This window comes from Aquarana catesbeiana, linkage group LG08 (assembly GCF_042186555.1).
Source record: "Aquarana catesbeiana isolate 2022-GZ linkage group LG08, ASM4218655v1, whole genome shotgun sequence".
Classification (NCBI taxonomy): Eukaryota; Metazoa; Chordata; class Amphibia; order Anura; family Ranidae; genus Aquarana; species Aquarana catesbeiana.
Window position 1 is genome coordinate 30,248,091 of NC_133331.1, and position 18,703 is coordinate 30,266,793.

The following is an 18,703-nucleotide window of genomic DNA, read 5'->3' on the forward strand; positions in this document are numbered from 1 at the left end:
CATGCGTCCGGCCCCCTGATCTACATGAAGGAGTGCCGGATGCATGGATTCCAATGGGGGGGGGGGGGGGTGTTGAAGCACGTGATTAGAGCCAGATGCTCCAATAGGCTTAAAAAAAAAAAAAAAGTGGTCTCTGGGCATTGCGCTCTGAGCCCACCCAGTTGTTTTACAATAGCGAATGAATATTCACTATTGTAACACTGAATCTCCTACTGGCCATTCAGGAAGCGGGTCATGAGTCCCATCACCCAATTGGCCGAAAGGAGTTCCAATCGGATTGGCCGGCAGGAAGCACACGGAGGAGAGGAGGGCAAAGAGGCACGCAGGAAACCGAGGGGCAAACACGCAGCCCGTAGAGAAGCTGCCGCTGCCCGCAAGTTGGCGGTAAGTGTGGGGCCCCGACTGACTCACTGACCCCCGGGGGTTGTCCCACCCATGACCGGGGGAGGGGCGTGGTGGTAGATCGTTTGCTAAACACACCACCCCCAAAAAAAAGAAAAACTAGCCACTACTCCCCACACAATTGTGTCCTCATCGGGGCCTCCTAGCCCATTTGTGTCCCCCGCCAGAGCCCCTCCCACACGTGTCCCCCGCCAGAGCCCCTCCCACACGTGTCCCCCGCCAGAGCCCCTCCCACACGTGTCCCCCGCCAGAGCCCCTCCCACACGTGTCCCCCGCCAGAGCCCCTCCCACACGTGTCCCCCGCCAGAGCCCCTCCCACACGTGTCCCCCGCCAGAGCCCCTCCCACACGTGTCCCCCGCCAGAGCCCCTCCCACACGTGTCCCCCGCCAGAGCCCCTCCCACACGTGTCCCTCGCCAGAGCCCCTCCCACACGTGTCCCTCGCCAGAGCCCCTCCCACACGTGTCCCTCGCCAGAGCCCCTCCCACAAGTGTCACCCACCAGAGCCCCCCCCCACACGTGACCCCCATCAGAGCCCCCCCCACACATGTCCCCCACCAGAGCCCCCCCAGCACATATGTTTCCCCAGCAGTCTCCCTACACCACCTTATATTTACCCGTTCATCAGCCCCGCTGTTATAGACACACTGTATGTGAAATGACAGCGGTATAGGGCACTGAATGCAACTACGGAGCAGGAGCTGGGGGGTTGCAGCAGGTCTGCACTGAAATAATACGGGCTTTGTTGGGTGCAGGACTTGCACTGCATACTGGCGGTGGGAGAGGCCCTACCCCCAATGACTGTCAATATGCAGAGCAAGTCCCCCAACCCATCTCTGCAGTGAGTCTGAGGACACTAGCTGTGGGCCATAAAAAACGTCCTAGCGAGCCAGCCCATAGGCCGTACTTTGGAGACCTCTGGTGTAGATCATAAATGCAGTACATGTATGACTTCCAAACATGTTCTGGATTAGTGACACCAAAACCATCAAAGCCACTAGATAAACATGGCAGCTAAGCAAAAAGGTAAAAATGAAGGCTTCCATATTACTCTTAGTACAGGTTCCTGTAATGTATGTGTTGTAGAGACAGGAATAGGCTCCATGGGTAAGGCAATGTATTGCTAGGCCAGGCAATGACACCTGGACCTGCCTGCTGCCATAATGAATGGATGCCCATCTTCCTGACTCTTATCTCTCTTCAATCAATCAGAAGTCAGGCCAATCTAACACTTCAGCTGGGGATTCTGGTTTAGGTGATGGGCAGTGTAAAAGCTGCATTCATTTAGACATTGCTTGGGCAGGGAAAGGGTTTTATGAAGTTTAATTAGTAACAATCCAATGACCAACAAATGAAAAATTTACCTGTATGAAAAAGTACAAGGTGTAGGAATGATGATTGTGCTGAGAAATACAGAAAGAACTTCTATAAAGAGCAATGGTTCTCCACCTTATAGAGACCAGGGCCTATAAAATTCTTCCAAATCATTCCATGCACCAATATTAAAAAAAAAAGTTCATACTTAAATATTAAAAGTATGGAAATACTTTTGGGGAGGAGTCACTAGTGCTGACTTCAGGCCACTGTCTGATACCGGGTCGGCAGTGGCACCCATTGTCATGTTTTTTTGATTCATTTTATTTTTGGCTTTTAACTTACAATTCCAATAAAAGCTACACTACGGAGACCTCATCTGGCTCCCGGTGAGCTTTATTTACTACGGCTAGATCTGGATGGTGAGAGTTGCTGAACAGCTTTCCCCACAACGGATGACGGATCTACACTGAGTGCGTGTTTTGCTGCTGTAGTGGCGGGCAGGTTTTCCGGTGATTGTCCATTTCACGGGGGGGGGGGGGGTGCAGTGGAAGATTCTGGAGCTCTGTACTGGATCAACTCTTCACTTTTCAAGTCACCACCAAATTTTTTGTCCACATCTTTGCACTGAACTATTGTGTTTTCATCAATAAGTTTATATTGCTGATCCCATCATGGGACTGTGCATTTAAATCTATATTTTTCACTACATTGTTTTTTTTATTGTTGATTTCCATCCACATGGTTGGACTTTATGTATATAAATACATAGATCGATCTATCTATCGAGACATCTAGATATAGAGAGAGATAGAGACATCTAGATATAGAGAGAGATAGAGACATCTAGATATAGAGATAGATAACTTTTTATTAATTTTTTCACTTTTAACCCTCTTTTGGACATTATTTCAATGTGCTGTCCATTTATAACACAGTATTCTCATCGCTGTTCATTTACTTTTCGCACTACACAATTTTTCTTAAGATTATTTATAAGTTTGGCGTATTACTTATCCGTGTCAGCTGCCGCCCCGCCACAGCGCAGATATACATCTTTCTTTATTTCTGGAAATACAAATTTGTTTACTGAAATGCTGGAGGACTCAGACTTGGTTGCCCTGTAGGCGATAAGGTTTCACGAGGGAGCTGGAGGTAACTGGGGGTTGTGGGCTTTGCAGGGGCACTGTGAGGACTGTAGGGCCCTGAGGGTGCTGGGAGACACTGATTGAGGTTGATAGCACTATGGGTGAGCTGGAGCCTCTGCAGAAAGCTAGGGGACATTGCAGGGAACTGGGTGGCACTATGAGCACTGAGGGCTTTCAGGGGGTACTGTGGGAGGTTAAGGGGCAGGGGCGGACTGACCATTGAGCCATTCGGGCACTGCCCGAGGGCCCTGGGCCACTAGGGGGCCCCATCAGGGTTGCCAGTCTCAGTAAAACCCAGGACAGTATGTATAAATCTGTGTTTTTTTTACATCTGTCTGTGTTTACTGTGTGTATACTGTGTGTGTGTATACTGTGTGTGTGTATACTGTGTGTGTGTATACTGTGTGTGTATACTGTGTGTGTATACTGTGTGGCCCCATAATCTCTGATTGCCTGGGGGCCCCATAATCTCCTATTGCCCGGGGGCCCCATAATCTCCTATTGCCCGGGGGCCCCATGAATTATCAGTCCGCCCCTGCATTAGAGAAGCAAGCTGGAAGGCACTGTGAGAGGGGTTCTGCAACTGGTTGGAGACCCAGAAGGAAGTATGGCCCAGTGGTTAAAAACCACTAGCAGTCGAAGTACCTGTGCATTGCACGTCTAATTACCTACCTTGCAGAACACACCGGTTGCCTAGAACTAGTCGGTGCAAATTTTGTCATCATAGCTGCAGTATCTGCAGAGAACACTTGATTTGCACTGGAGGGCACAAGAGAAAACTACATATATCCTGTGACTCCCTGATTTTGCCACACTCACATGAAAGGTTCAGACTCGTGTACATCTAAAGCAGCTCCTCTGATTCTGCCCTCCTTCAGAGCTTGAGCCAAAGACTTTTCATCCACCAGACCCCCACGTCCCGTGTTTACTAGGAAGGCTCCTTGTCTCATCTGGCGAGAGAAAGATAGAAAAAGATCATATATAAATCTTCTAGGAGAGACTCTATATACAGTGCCCTGAAAAAAAGTGTGCACATCACACTTTGCACATATTTGTAAAAAAAAAAAAAAAAATGAAAACCATTTATCATTTTCCTTCCACTTCACAATTATGTGCCACTTTGCGTTGGTCTATCACATAAAATCCCAATAAAATACATTTACGTTTTTGGTTGTAACATGACAAAATGTGCAAAATTTCAAGGGGTATGAATACTTTTTCAAAGCCCTGTACCTGTGATACAGACATCTAATATCAACGGTTACAAGACTGCATCTATTCTGTTCATCACATATTCACCTCTTAAACTAGGATAAATGGATGCAATGTTAAAGAGCAGGCAGCCATCAGACGAGAAGTGTATCCTGCACCGGGGCCCATTCACACCAATGTGCTGAGATAACATAGTAAAACACGCAAGTTTACTGCAACCTATGGAAACACATCATGATGCGTTGTGGTGCCATGGCTTGTGGTTGTGATCATTTTGATTGGCACGCCAAGGGACTCGCATTATTAACCTCAATGCACAGATGCGAACCATTGCTGTGCATGGATTTAAAAAAAAAAAAATGCTGCAAGTCTGATTTGAGTATTTCAGAGCTTTAGCAGCCCATTTATTGTGAATGAGCTGGTCCTTCACAATATATTTAATGCACGTTATGATGTGCATTGTTAAAGTGTTTGTTAACAGTGAGACGGAAGAACAAAAAAAAATATCCAGAAAAACACATTCAAAAAAGTTATGAATTGATTTGCATTTTAATGAGTGAAATAAGTATTTGATCCCCTATTGATCAGCAAGATTTCTGGCTCCCGGGTGTCTTCTATACAGGTAACAAGCTGAGATTAGGAGCACTCTCTTAAAGGGAGTGCTCCTAATCTAAGCTTGTTACCGGTACGAAAGACACCTGTCCACAAAAGCAATCAGATTCCAATCTCTCCACCATGGCCAAGACCAAAGAGCTGTCCAAGGATGTCAGGGACAAGATTGTAGACCTACACAAGGCTGGAATGGGCTACAAGACCATCGCCAAGCAGCTTGGTGAGAGGGTGACAACAGTTGGTGTGATTATTCGCAAATGGAAGAAACACAAAAAACTGTCAATCTCCCTCGGTCTGGGACTCCATGCAAGATCTCACCTCGTGGAGTTTCAATGATCGTGAGAACGGTGAGGAATCAGCCCAGAACTACACGGGAGAATCTGGTCAATTATCTCAAGGCAGCCAAAATCGAGCTCTATGGCATCAACTTAACTCGCCGTGTTTGGAGGAGGAGGAGGAGGAGGAGGAGGAGGAAGAATGCCGACTATGACCCCAAGAACACCATCCCCACCGTCAAATATGAAGGTGGAAACATTATGCTTTGGGGGTGTTTTTCTGCTAAGGGGACAGGACAACTTCACTGCATCAAAGGGACAATGGACGGGGCCATGTACCATCAAATCTTGAGTGAGAACCTCCTTCCCTCAGCCAGGGCATTGAAAATGGGTCATGGATGGGTATTCCATCACCACAATGACCCAAAACACACGGCCAAGGCAACAAAAGAGTGGCTCAAGGAGAAGCACATTAAGGTCCCAGAGTGACCTAGCCAGTCTCCACATCTTAATCCCACAGAAAATATGTGGAGGAAGCTGAAGGTTCGCGTTACCAAAGATCAGCCTCGAAACCTTAATGACTTGGAGAGGATCTGCAAAGAGGAGTGGGACAAAATCCTGGTGGCCAACTACAAGAAACGTCTGACGTCTGTTAAAATGCAAATCAATGAATAACTTTTTTGAAATGTGTTTTTCTGGATACTTTTGTTGTTATTCTGTCTCTCACTGTTAAAATAAACCTACCATTAAAATTATAGACTGATCATTTCTTTGTCAGTGGGCAAACATACAAATCAGCAGGGGATCAAATACTTTTTTCCGTCACTGTATATAACGCTATGTGCCCCTGTGCTGTATAAAAAAAATGCCCATTATACCGTATATCAGAGCAGCTCCCGGCGCTCACATGACTCGTCGGCTCTCTTCTCTGCTGACAGCTATAGTGGGCTAGGCCGAGCACTGCCGCTGACGTCAGCCATGGAGGAGGGGAGGAGAGAGATCCAGGAGTCACGTGAGCACTGGGAGTCACTCTGATATACGGTATAATCTGCATCTTTTTATACAGCACAGACACAGGGGCATATAGTGTTATAGAACAGAGGGGATGGCATGCTTATATTATAGATTTGAATGCACCAGGAGGGTTGGATCGTGGAGTGGATGGAGCCGACAGGCAGGGAGGGAGGGGGGAGAGGGAGGACACAGGAGAGCAGGGCTGCAAATAACGGCACGTAAACTGACCACAGTGTCAGGGCTCAGCAGCCATGATATACAGTTGTCAGTTTACAGGGGGGGAAGGATATAGCCAGGCAGGATCAGCCAGGTATTTTAGGAGATAAGGGGGGCCAAGTTACACAGCACAAGCACTGTGCTGTTATTCATGCTTTAAGGGAACAGGATCCATTTTTTTTTTTAGGGTAACAAACACTAAGTCAGCCTATTCAAATGAAAGCAACAGTTGTGTTGATGTACATTCAAAGTTAATGGCACCGTAGCACATTGGTGTGAATGAGCCCTATAAAATATGGCTTTAGCCACACAGGCAGCATAAGCATGGCGGTAGAGTTTGGGTACATATATACACGCCATTACACATGTTTATGTACTGTGCAGCCACTTTCTCCGGAAGCCTGATTTTCGGTTATTCAGCAATCTAGAGGTTTCAGGCTGATAACTACCTTGTGACACATACAGCCTGTTATATGAGAAATACTTCACAAGTACATTGATTGTTGATCAGTCTGGCCGGAGTGATGGGCATCTTATTTCTGTAGGTGTCCAATTATGATGTCCCCATCCTAAGGCTCCTCAGCTGGTGTCATGAAGATGACTGATCCTTCTAACAGGGCCTCTTTACAAACGCATATACAGCAAACGTGATACATGTGGACAGAGCGTGGAGGCTGTACTATGAATCCACATGATGGGTATATAATTACAATTTTCTGGGCCCCTTTGTTGATGTGATAAGTGAGAGCAGTGGCGGGACCTTGTTTTTTTTTTCCCGTGGCCCCTCTGCGCGTTGCTGGCTGCCACTGCCCACCGCCTTCCCTGGCAGAATGATCTTGTGATGCTCCGCTCAGCTCCAGACTCAGTCCTCAGTAGTGGAGACAGAGAGGCTTATATGAGGCAGGCGGGTGGTGGCAGGCGGCTAACGGAGTAGCAGGAGCCGAACTTTGTAGCTGCAGCACAGGGGTGCCCAGGTGAATATCGAATGATAACTATAACATGCAGTCAGCAGGTTCTCTGTCACAGTTGTCACATGGCTGTTGGGTGCTGACCTTATTGGTCATAAGTTAATAAGGTTAGCACCCAACACCATGTGACACACTGTGACATAGCTATTTATAGAGCGCCTGCTGCCTGTGTGTTTATCACATCATAACCTGCTGTGCTGTGTGTTGGCATAAGGCCCTTTAACACAGAGCAGAATCCACTTGCTCAGCGTGGGGATCTGTCCGCTGAGCAGAAAGGAGCGGGGCTGATAACAGGTCCATGTCTGCTCCGATTATGAGAGCAGACACAGACACAGCCCGCTCTGCTCTATGGGCGGTTGGATGTAAAACAGACCAGCTGTCAATTTACAGCCGAGCGCCCTCCAATCTGTGAGCAGAAATGACTGCTCAGAAGGAATATGTAATGAAGACTACAGGTACCTACATCCCAAAATCATGTTGGAATAAAGAAAACAAAAAAAGAGGTGGGGCAAGTAGGATTTTCCTGGTACCCTCACAAGACATTACAACAGCTTAACTTTAAAACAATTGGTTTTTATTTGACATTGCAATTTAAAAATATGTACATTAAAAATGCATGGTGAGCCCTCTAGGATGGTCAATACACCTCTAATGGGAGGTCACTCAAACCTGAGGATACCTCCAAGAGTGGTATGGACATCAGAATAATCACACTCTCAACATGTTTGGCGGTTAACCGCTTCTTCAGGAACAAAAACAAGTGGAAGAGGACGACCAAGTCATGGCTATGCAATCAAAGGGGAGGCATCAGGGCCACCATTTCTGGGCGAGCATGGGCGAAAATCCAAGGGGTCCTACAGGTACTCAGTATGATGTTTCCGTCAGATAAACAATACTGAGGGAAAAGCAGATAATTATATGGCAGTGGGATAAATGGAACACAACTGAATCTTAAGATCGTGGAAAGGAGATTTCATATCAGAAGACTGAATACATCTCATTATTACTTCCATTAAGTTTGATGGCATAATACCACCATTATGGTGTCCAGTGTGTATGAATTAGGTTCAGACTCCACAGAGTAGAAATGACAGTTGTAGATAAAAGGGGAGGGCTTTCCAAACATCCTAAACCAGCTCCTGGACGAGGAGATTTAGAAGTGTGCATCAAGGACCCCTTGGATTTGCTCCAATGCTCGCCCAAAATTGGTGGCCCTGATGCCTCCCCTTTGATTGCTAGCCATGACTTAGCCTCTGAGTGTATGGTCCTCTCTTCCACTTGTTTTTGTTTCCTTTCCTGAAGAAGCGGGTAACCGTGAAACATGTTGAGCGTGTGATTATTCTGATGTCCATACGACTCTTGGAGATATCCTTAGGGTTTGAGTGACCTCTCAGAGGTGTATTGACCATCTTAGAGGACTCACCATGCAATTTTAATGTACATATTTTTAAATCGCAATGTCAAAAAAAAACTAAATTGTTTTTAAGTAAAGTTGTGGTAATGTCTTGTGACAGTACCAGAAAAATCCTACTTGCCCCATCCCTTTTTGTTTTCTTTATCCGCCCTCCAATCTGATCCACTCAGACGGAATGGAACAGATCCCCTTCTCTTTTTTTTTCTTAGCGGATCGGATTGGAGGTAGGCGGGTGTAAACAGACACAAGTCTGTTTACATCTGCCGATCCATAGAAGTGAATGGGAGGACCCGATAACAAAAGAAAGATAAATATCACTTGAAGACAAACCTGCAATTTGTTTCAAGGCGGGGCCAGGGGAGGGTCCAAGGGCAGGGTCGAAGGGGGGCCCCCATGTCAGGTAAGCTGTACAGGCCCCCGTGATTTCTAACAGCGACCCTGTGCATGCACAAAGAATTACTGCCTTCTGCAACTACCTGGTACAAACATGCTGTATGAGAACACATAATAATGCATAAGAAAGAAATGCTACAGCACAGCTGGAACTAGGATACGAAAACTGGTACAAAAGAACATTTGAAAATAACCAACCTAAAAAGGTTGAATCCCGCTGCTTGTTGGGAAAGGGGAGTTCTGTGAAAAAAAACACATAACCAATCCAGTTACCTGTTTGATCGTGAAGTCATTAATGAGGTGATGGTTATGTTCATTCAGGTTACAGTGCAGAGACACACAGTCACTTTGGTAAAGCAAGTCCTGTAGTGTGTACACCCTCTGCACCCCCAGAGCCCGTTCTGTCCCATCTTGCAGGTACGGATCATAAAAGATAATATTAAAGCCAAACACTTTGGCTCGCACTGCTACGGCCTGTCCAACACGACCTGCGAGGAGACAAAAACATCAGATGATGAAACTGATGAGACCTCTTCAAAAACTAACTGTGAACCATACGGGGTGCTCCTACCATGAGCCATAAACTAAATTATGTGTATATATATATATATATATATATATATATATATATATATATATAATATATATATAAAATTTATCTTTGCATGAAGGTACATTCCGTCTAATCAATGTGTTTGGAAATCACACAGAGCAGTCCATTTTGTTGGTTATAGGACATACCCGAGTTTATGATTCTGTCCAGATGAGTTTATTTGTAACAAAGGGAGCAACAATCTCCTGAACTACTTACTAGTTTATGTGGAACAGCCAAAAAGCCTCCACAAAACAAATTTTCAAAACCAAAAGTAACAATTTTTCATATTTCCTCTCCACAGTATTAAATAAAAATAAAAACCCCATTCTGATAAAAAGAATTGAAGATGGGGGAAGTGTTAAGAAGAGAGTGGGACTAAGTTTCAATGGACATTTAATCAGAATCATTTTCTGGGCTGAAATGGTCAGTATCCGTCTCTCTGCTTCTGCAGCTGCTCTTTTTTGTCCGTCATGACAATTAGGAACTTCTAAAAACGTAAGGTTTGACCGGTTGGACCAGTTCTTGTTACAATAGCAGCACAGCACCTCCTAAAGGAAGAAATGCATACTGTTCTTGCATTGGAGGGTTCAGTTTGTTACCCAGGACTTGCTTTTCCTCACTCAGTGCACAGAAATGAGAATAATCTGATATCATATTTTTTTTAGAAATCATTTGGAAAATATTTGAACACCCTGTCTTAAAATATTTTATTCATCATGTTAAAATAAAATATTCCACAATTTTTTTTTCTTTTTTACAATTTTTTGGAAAAAAAAAAAAAAGGAAAAGAAAAAGTTTTTTTCCGGATTTTTTCCGGGCCTTCACATCTCTAGTCAGGCCAAAAACTTTTCTCTGGCATTACGTGGAATGGAAAAGGGCCAGAATATTACTGCTGTCTGGGGATCCATTAGAGAGACTTCTCCTTACTTCCTGCCCAGGCTGACATCTATGGTGTCCTACAGAGATGAATGGAGTGGCAACCTCAGCCTGGACTCCAACCAGGCCACACCCCCAACACATTTCACTCCATTCCCCCGGAGCTTAGTCATGGGGAACATTTTACAAGACAGGAAGTGAGGGGAATTCTCCAACAGCAGTAAAAATTAAAAAAACATTTTTCTTTAGTATAGTAGGAGAATGCTAGCAGATTTTTTATTTCGGCATGTGTTATTGTTGCAGATTTTGCCCCTCACTTCCTGTCTTGTACAGTTGTCAGCAATATAGGAAGGAATGGGGAAACCTCTCTGACAGAGCCCCACATAGATTTCCAAATTCTTCCCCACTCCACCCAAAAACAGAAATTTGACAACATACACTGTAAATACATCAATAACGACTGATCATTTGATGGAGTAAAAAAGTGAATGATTTTATATTATCATCATACATAAATGTTGATGAAGGAAAATGAGCAAGGTCAAGGTAGAGGAAAAACAAAAAAGGGAGGTTTCTTAGGCTTCATGTACACGGAACGTTTTTACAACCTCTCCTGAACGATTTTAACTTGACAGATAGTAACACGCATTTAAAACATCCGTTTTGCCGCGTTTGTGTTTAGAAGCATTTTAAATAGCCCAAAATTAAAAACGCCTGTAAACAAAAAATGCGAGTTACCGCTTTTGGCGCTTGAAATGCCTGTACACTCAGCTTCTGTACGCATTTTTTTGCGTTCCAAAAAAGTGCCTCTAAACTCAACTGCCTAGAAACTACTGTAAAGGACCCTGTGTACATGGACAGATAAGATAACAGAGGAGAGTTCCAGGGTCAGCTGAAAAAAACTCCAAACTGCTCTTAAATGTTCGTTTACCAGCAGCAGTGTACATGAGGCCTTAACATTCAGAGGAGGAGAAAACTTTGCTGACTCGTTCTGCCGAGAAAGATGGGTATTGCCGCCAGTAGCATCCTTCATAGGTTATCAGGTGCCAGTATAAAGAGACATTGGGGTTGATTTACTAAAACTGGAGAGTGCAAAATCTGGTGCAGCTGTGCATGGTAGCCAATCAGCTTCTAAATTCAGCTTGTTCAATTAAGCTTTGACCAAAAAAAAAAAAAAAATCTGGAAGCCGATTGGTTTCTATGCAGAGCTGCACCTGCCTTTGCACTCCAGTTTTAGTAAATCAACCCCATTGTCTCTCAAAGGCCATACAGGTCAAACTCTTCTTTTACAAGGGATCCCCAGCATAGCACTTTAGCCAAAGTGGCTTCAGAGCTGAAATTGATCACTGCAGCCATCTGCTCCACTTGATTAATCAATGGTTTTCAATCTACTAGGATGTGGGTATATCAGATATGTGATTTTTTGAAGAGGAAGCCGAAATGTGCCTGTGGCCTCTGTGATTAGAGTCAGCAAATAACTGGGTCACTTGGGTCATAAAGTCTTGCATGACTGTGGTAAATACCTCAGTCAAAAGGGAAGATGATCCAGCCACACCAAACAGAGGTAAAGGACAATACCACTCTGTCAGTAGGCCTGCCATAAGCAGAAAGTGAGCCAGGGGCCCTCGGTACAGTGAACTGTCTCCTTCATGTCTAGGCATGTTGTAACCACGTGGTGGTAAGGCAATGTATAGGCTCAGGGTAGTATTGGTTCTGGGCAAGGCCTCAAGTACTCAGAATGCTGGTAGCAAGGAAGGCTTGAATGCATGAATGCATGGAGTTGACCTAAGTCACTGTAGGTAGGCAGCAGAAAAGGACTGAAGATCAAAGTTCCACATTGCTCACTGCAAGCAGGAGCAGAAGCAGCAGCAAGGATAATCTTCCTTGACGCTGTATGGCAGGAAAAAGAATGGAGCACACAACACTTCACCCAGCGGTAACTCCACAGTGTTTACCCCTTCCACAGCAAAACCGATGGAAAACAGGGATTAATAGAGCCCAGCGACCTATGCAAATGAGTTAGATCCGATGCTTGGCCTGGCCAGCCTATTAATTTTAGAAAGTCTTCACAGAAAAGGCAAGTGCTGAGGGCAGGGCCAGTGGCTCTGGACCTGGAAAGTCCTCCACTGCTAATTTTTTACCAGAACCTGGAAAGCATCCCATGCAGAAACCAGTGCCAGAAGGTGAATTCCAGACTACATCCAGTCCAACCAGTCCCAGGCACGGTACTCTCAAAGCCAGAGTGATGACCGCGCTGGATAGTTTCAATCTGAGGGAAAATGCCAGCAGTGATGAGCAGTTAAGTCTGAACAGAAAAAAAAAAAAAAGAAGAGGTATTAAAAAGTGCCATCAAAACAAGAGAGTTTAGCCTTTAACACAGCACAGTTGAAGAACAAAAATGTATCTTTCATCACACTAGCAAAAAACTGAGGCATGCTGGTAGTAAGAGGCGTTACCCTGGGCTTGCTTACAGTTGGTTAGTTTGCCATTATCCAGTCCTCCTGTAGGTGGCAGTAAAACCCAAAGGTGAAAGTCTTCTAGTGTCCATCAAAAGAGAACTTGTTACCCAGGGGAACAGATTCCATGATAGAAGGAGGAATGTCATCCATGGATTAATCAATATGAGGCAAAAAGTGAATGTTCTGCTCATGGACATACAAGGATAGCAGAACATTCAAACAAGATCTGACTATCCTTAGGCAGAATTTTGGCAGAGTATACGCATTTATTCTTATGGAGTGGAGGTGTGGACAGCAAGCCAGCGTGTGGACAAGCATTCCAAATCCAGGGAACTGAGCTTTCCACTTGCCATATGGTGGTGAGGGCTGTCTGTTAGTACTACAGAGAACTGCTGGGAATTGTTGAACTCCTGTCTAAAGCCAACTTGGGCCTTGTGTCACACAGATGGTGTACCATATTTTTCGCTCTATAAGACGCACTTTCCCCCCCCCAAAAAATGGGGGAAACTGTCTGTGTGTCTTATGGAGCGAATATGATCCTGGCCTGGCCAACCCCCCATCGCCGCTGCTTGCTCCATGCACACACATGGAACACCCCGAATCCGACCCCTCCCAAGCCCATGCGAAGCCTCCAAATCGCTAGCCCATCGTGACGTGGGATTCCGCTGTCATCAATCGCAGCCATCCCTATGTCGTTTCTGGGGATGCCGGGCTGCTGAGAGCCAATGGGTGCAGAGGGAGGCGGGGCCAACTGCCAGAATGAGTGGGATGAGCGGTGAGATGGAGAAACTGCCTGGGTATCATATCTGGTAAAGAAAACACTGTTAGCAACTTTTATTGAACTTTATGGTTGAAATTATTTTTACGATGTCATCTACTTTAACCACTTCAGCCCCGGAAGATTGCTGTGAATGGTGATGCCATCTAGAATATTTTCTGTTTCATCTTTGATACCTTTGTAATACCATGATTTATTGCCATTTTTTGGTATGACTAATAAAAGTCTCTGGAAAAAAAAAAAAAAAAAAAAACACACAAAAATTGACTTCTGTCAATGGAGGGGCACCCACACACTGATAAAAATTCACACGGTTCTTCGCTTGAGTGGCCAAATTACGATTAATGTATGGTCAGATTTAAAATACTTAAAATATCCAAAATAAAAGCCACAGGGTAAACTTGGGCATGCAAACATTGAACAAGTGGGAGATGTTCATTCAATTAAAAGGTCTTATGAGTTTTGCAACTGGAGTACACAGACTGACTTGCTGGTCTCATGAGACTTGGAGATGTCACTATTGTGTGGCTCCATCTTCTCCTTTCTGCACAGAAAGCTATTCCCGAGAGGACCCGCAGTGCAAGGAACTCCCTTGCTTCTTCATTCTGTGAATCTGTGCTTCCTCCACCTGTTGCATCTTCTTACTCCACACTAATCCTCAGTTTACATGTCAACACGGGGAAGCTCTGACATGAGAAAGCAGTGTCCTGCTTCTCTACCAAGATACACCAAAAAAAAAACACTACCCAGCAGTCATTCCCAGGACTTCCCCAAAAACCAGGAACACGGCAGGCAGTGGTTTCAGTGATGCAGCTCTCCTCAGACTGGGCGGTCCGCCAAACACTGCAAAAACATACACAAAAGGGTGCAAGCGCCTAGTGCGTTACCACCAAAACCATTTATTGAAAACACACGACAGTGCTATACTCACAAAGTAGAAAAGAAAATCAAGCTCGTCATGTAAGACGCTCCAGCTGGTGACTATTGCCACACGGTAGAAAAGCTTATGCGTTTCGGGGGACAGACCCCCGCCTTCTTCAGAGCTTCTCTGATGGTTTTGGTGGTAATGCGCTGGGCGTTTGCGCCCTATTGTGTAGGTTTTCTCTACCAAGATGGCTGCCTCCACACAGAGACACAGTGCAGAACGAGGCATGGCAAGTAGTAATGGGAAAGACCAGCTTCAGGCAGACCATGGCCAATACTAGTGGCTAGTGCTTTGCCTTCTTGTTTTGGAAACCGCTTTCGTGGTTCAGGTATTCTTTCAGGCAACTGACATTTCTGCCTTAAACAGAGACGGATCTGCACAGATTCTATGGCAATACATTTTTCAGCTACTCCAACCATCAAGGATGGCCTGAGATTCTTGGGGACACACACACACACACACACACACACACACACACACACACACACACACACACACACACACCTTTGGCCAGTTTGGTGCGTTTAAGATGCATTAATGATATTCAGAAATTACATTGAAAACTGGCCATGGGGCAGAGTCCAGAAGGTGGTGATAAATGGGGAGTACTCGGAATGGTCAGTGGTAGAAAGCAGGGTCCCCCAGGGTTCTGTCCTGGAACCAATCCTATTTAATTAATTCATAAATGACCTGGAGGGAGGATGGGATAAACAGTTCAATCTCTGTACTTGCAGACGATACTAAGCTAAGCAGGGCAATAACTTCTCCGCAGGATGTGGAAACCTTTGCAAGAAGACAAAATAATGGGGTGGGCAACTACATGGCAAATGAGGTTTAATGTTGAAAAATGTAAAATAATGCATTTGGGTGCTAAAACTATGAATGCAATCTATACACTGGGGGGAGAACCTCTGGGGGAATCTAGGATGGAAAAGGACCTGGGGGTCCTAGTAGATGATAGGCTCAGCAATGGCATGCAATGCCAAGCTCCTGCAAGCAAACCAACAGAATACTGTCATGCATTAAAAAGGGGACTAACTCCAGAGATAAAAATTATTATTCTCCGGCTCTACAAGGCTCTGGTCCAGCCTCACCTGGAGTATGCTGTCCAGTTCTGGGCACCAGAAGGGATGTGCTGGAAATGGAGCGAGTCCAGAGAAGGGCAATGAAGCTAATAAAGAGACTGGAGGATCTCTGCTATGGGGAAAGATTACGAGCACTGAGCTTATTCTCTCTGGAGAAGAGACGCTTGAGAGGGAATAGGATTTCAATGTACAAATACCGTACTGGTGACCCCACAATAGGGATAAAAAACTCTTCCGTGCAAGAGAATTTAAAAAAAGACACACGGCCATTCACTAAAATTAGAAGAGAAGCGCTTTAACCTTAAACTGTGTAAAGGGTTCTCTTTACCGTAAGAGCGGTAAGAATGTGGAATTCTCTTCCACAAGCAGTGGTTACAGTGGGGAGCATCGATAATTTCAAAAAACTATTAGACCGGCACCACAACATACAGGGATATACAATGTAATATAAACAAGGAACACACACAGGTAGGACTGGATGGACTTGGGTCTTTTTCCAACCTTACCAACTATGTAACATTAAAGTATAACTAAAGGCAAAACTTTTTCTTGGGGGGGGGGGGGGGGGGGTTTGGACAGAGTAGAGATGAATTAGAACTCTGCTAGGTCTGTTGCTGTCTGTGTCCCAGTAAGGGCGATTCACTCTCTCCATTTGTCCTGTTTACCATTAGCATTGAAAGTAAAAAACTCCCAAATTTTGACTTGTCCCCAGATAAGTAATAGAGGGGAACTCTTCCAATATGAACACTAGTTCTGGTGTCTGGTGAACTTGCAGGAATTTCCTCTCTCTTCCTGTTTTGGCTATGGGACAGGAAGTGAAAGGAAATCTCCCCAGTGGGATACAAATGGCAAACAACTGACAGGGGTTATAACCCTCCCTTACTCTATCCAAAATGAGAAAAAAAAAAGGTTTTGCCTATAGTTTTAATTTAACACCGCCTAAACCTAGCAAATACAATAAATTCTTTAAATTTGCTTTTAAACCAAAATGGCCATTTAATAAAAGGTTTTTATTTTACAAACATTATCCGACTATCCGCCGAAGACACTTTACAGAACGGATACGAGATACCAGTATACTATTATTCAGGCAGCTTTAAAAGCAAAAATACAACATTGGAGCCTGGCAATGACAGAATAAATGGTATAGCTGGCTCTGGCTGTAGGCTTAATGCCAAGTAACTATACGCTATCTTGGAGAGTTAAGCCAGTTGCAATCAGTGTATTACCAGTGTGATGTAATTTGCTGAGTACAGGGGGTTAAAGATTAGAAGAAAGAAGCTGATTGTAAATGACAGCAGCACTGCAAGTGATGAAAAGCTCCTTTGGTGCAGTAGACATTATTAGAAAACATTGAGAGCTGCAGTGGAAATCTCACAAAGCATGCATCGAATTTGCCTACTAAATCACTAGACGAGCCGTTCTTTCCTCTCGAGGAACCCTTGAAATACTTTTCTGGTGTAAGAAAACCTCAACATAAAATGAATATCTCTACTACTCCCAGTAAGTTGTAAAATGTTTTAAGTAAAATAAATGGGATAGGAAAGAAGGAGTACCTAGAGTGTTTGACCCCAGTATGGAGCACTTTTTAACTTCTTCACCTTATACCACAATATTATTTACAGTAATAATCATTGTAGTGTCCTCTGCATCGATGGACACTTGATAAGCGCATTGGAGGTCAGTAATGAAGTTTCCCTTTACACTGGCGGTCAATGGTGAAGTGCCCCCATACACTGGTGGTCAGTGGAGAAATGCTTCCTTACATCAGATGGGGAGTGTCCCATTACACTGGCAGTCAGTGAAGTGCTCCCCACATTGGCAGTTAGTAGGGAAGCACCCCATTATATTTGTCTGTGTTGAAGCACCCCTTGCATCGGTGGTCACTGGAGAAGAGCCCCCTTACATTGATAATCTATAGAGGAGTGCCGGTCTACATTGGCTGTCAGTAGAGAAGTGCCCCCTTGCATTGGTGGTCAGTGGAGAAATGCCCCCTTACATTGGCGGTCAGTGGAGAAATGCCCCCTTACATTGGTGGTCAGTGGAGAAATGCCCCCTTACATTGGTGGTCAGTGGAGAAATGCCCCCTTGCATTGGTGGTCAGTGGAGAAGTGCCCCCTTACAATGGTGGTCAGTGGAGAAATGCCCCATTACATTGGTGGTCAGTGGAAAAGTGCCCCATTTCATTGGTGGTCAGCGGAGAAATGCCCCCTTATATTGGTGGTCAGTAGAGAAGTGCCCCCTTACATTGGTCAGTAGAGAAGTGCCCCCTTACATTGGTGGTAGGTAGAGAAATGCCCCCTTACATTGGTGGTCAGTGGAGAAATGCCCCCTTACACTGATGGTCAGTGGAGAAATGCCCCCTTACACTGACAATCTATAGAGAAGTGCTGATCTACACTGGCTGTCAGTAGAGAAGTGCCCCCTTACACTGGTAATCAGTGATAAAGGTGCCCCCTTAAATTTGGCAGTCAGTAGAAAATTGCCCCTTTTACACTGGTAGTAAGTGGAGGCAGGAGATCAACGGGGCCAATGCTTGACTATTTTGTGTCCTAGGCAACATTAGCTACTTGCACCCCCAGGATGAGGATACCATTATATTAAAAAGGCATATGATTTGCAGTCCAAGTCCCGATACATTTCTTAACATAATTGGCAAATGCATCCTGTGCAGGGATGGTTACTCACCTCCTTGCCAACGTTCGTTCTGTGTGGAGACTGACTGGGGAGCTGGAAGTGATGCTGTGCGCAGAACGGCTTGCACAGCACCTCACTGGCTGGATATGGATACCCCTTCACGGCTTTGCATGAAGTTTGCAGGAGACGGCTTTGTCTCCAGCTAACATTATTTAATCCAGCGGTATGCGGAACATTGGCGCAGTGTGTGGGGAACATCGGCAGACTGTGTGGTGAAGCCAGCAGACAGTTAGGAAGCTGGCAGAGCAGGGCCGTAGATCATTATTTTTCCTGGGGGTGGGGTTCAGCTCTCAAACTGACACAAGATCGTGCCTCTTGCAT

The 18,703-nt window shown here is 45.0% G+C and overlaps 1 protein-coding gene across 6 annotated transcripts in view; it reads right to left on the bottom strand.

The window, feature by feature from the left end:
* The window catches only part of CTBP2 (C-terminal binding protein 2), a 207,131-nt gene that overhangs the window by 32,319 nt on the left and 156,109 nt on the right, over nt 1–18,703 (bottom strand). For all 6 annotated transcript variants that reach the window (XM_073595662.1, XM_073595661.1, XM_073595664.1 and 3 more), the window contains 2 exons: nt 9,241–9,455; nt 3,683–3,813 (listed from right to left, as the gene is read on the bottom strand). In XM_073595662.1, the coding sequence (XP_073451763.1) occupies nt 3,683–3,813; nt 9,241–9,455 (346 nt within the window). The remainder of the gene's footprint in view (nt 1–3,682; nt 3,814–9,240; nt 9,456–18,703) is intronic.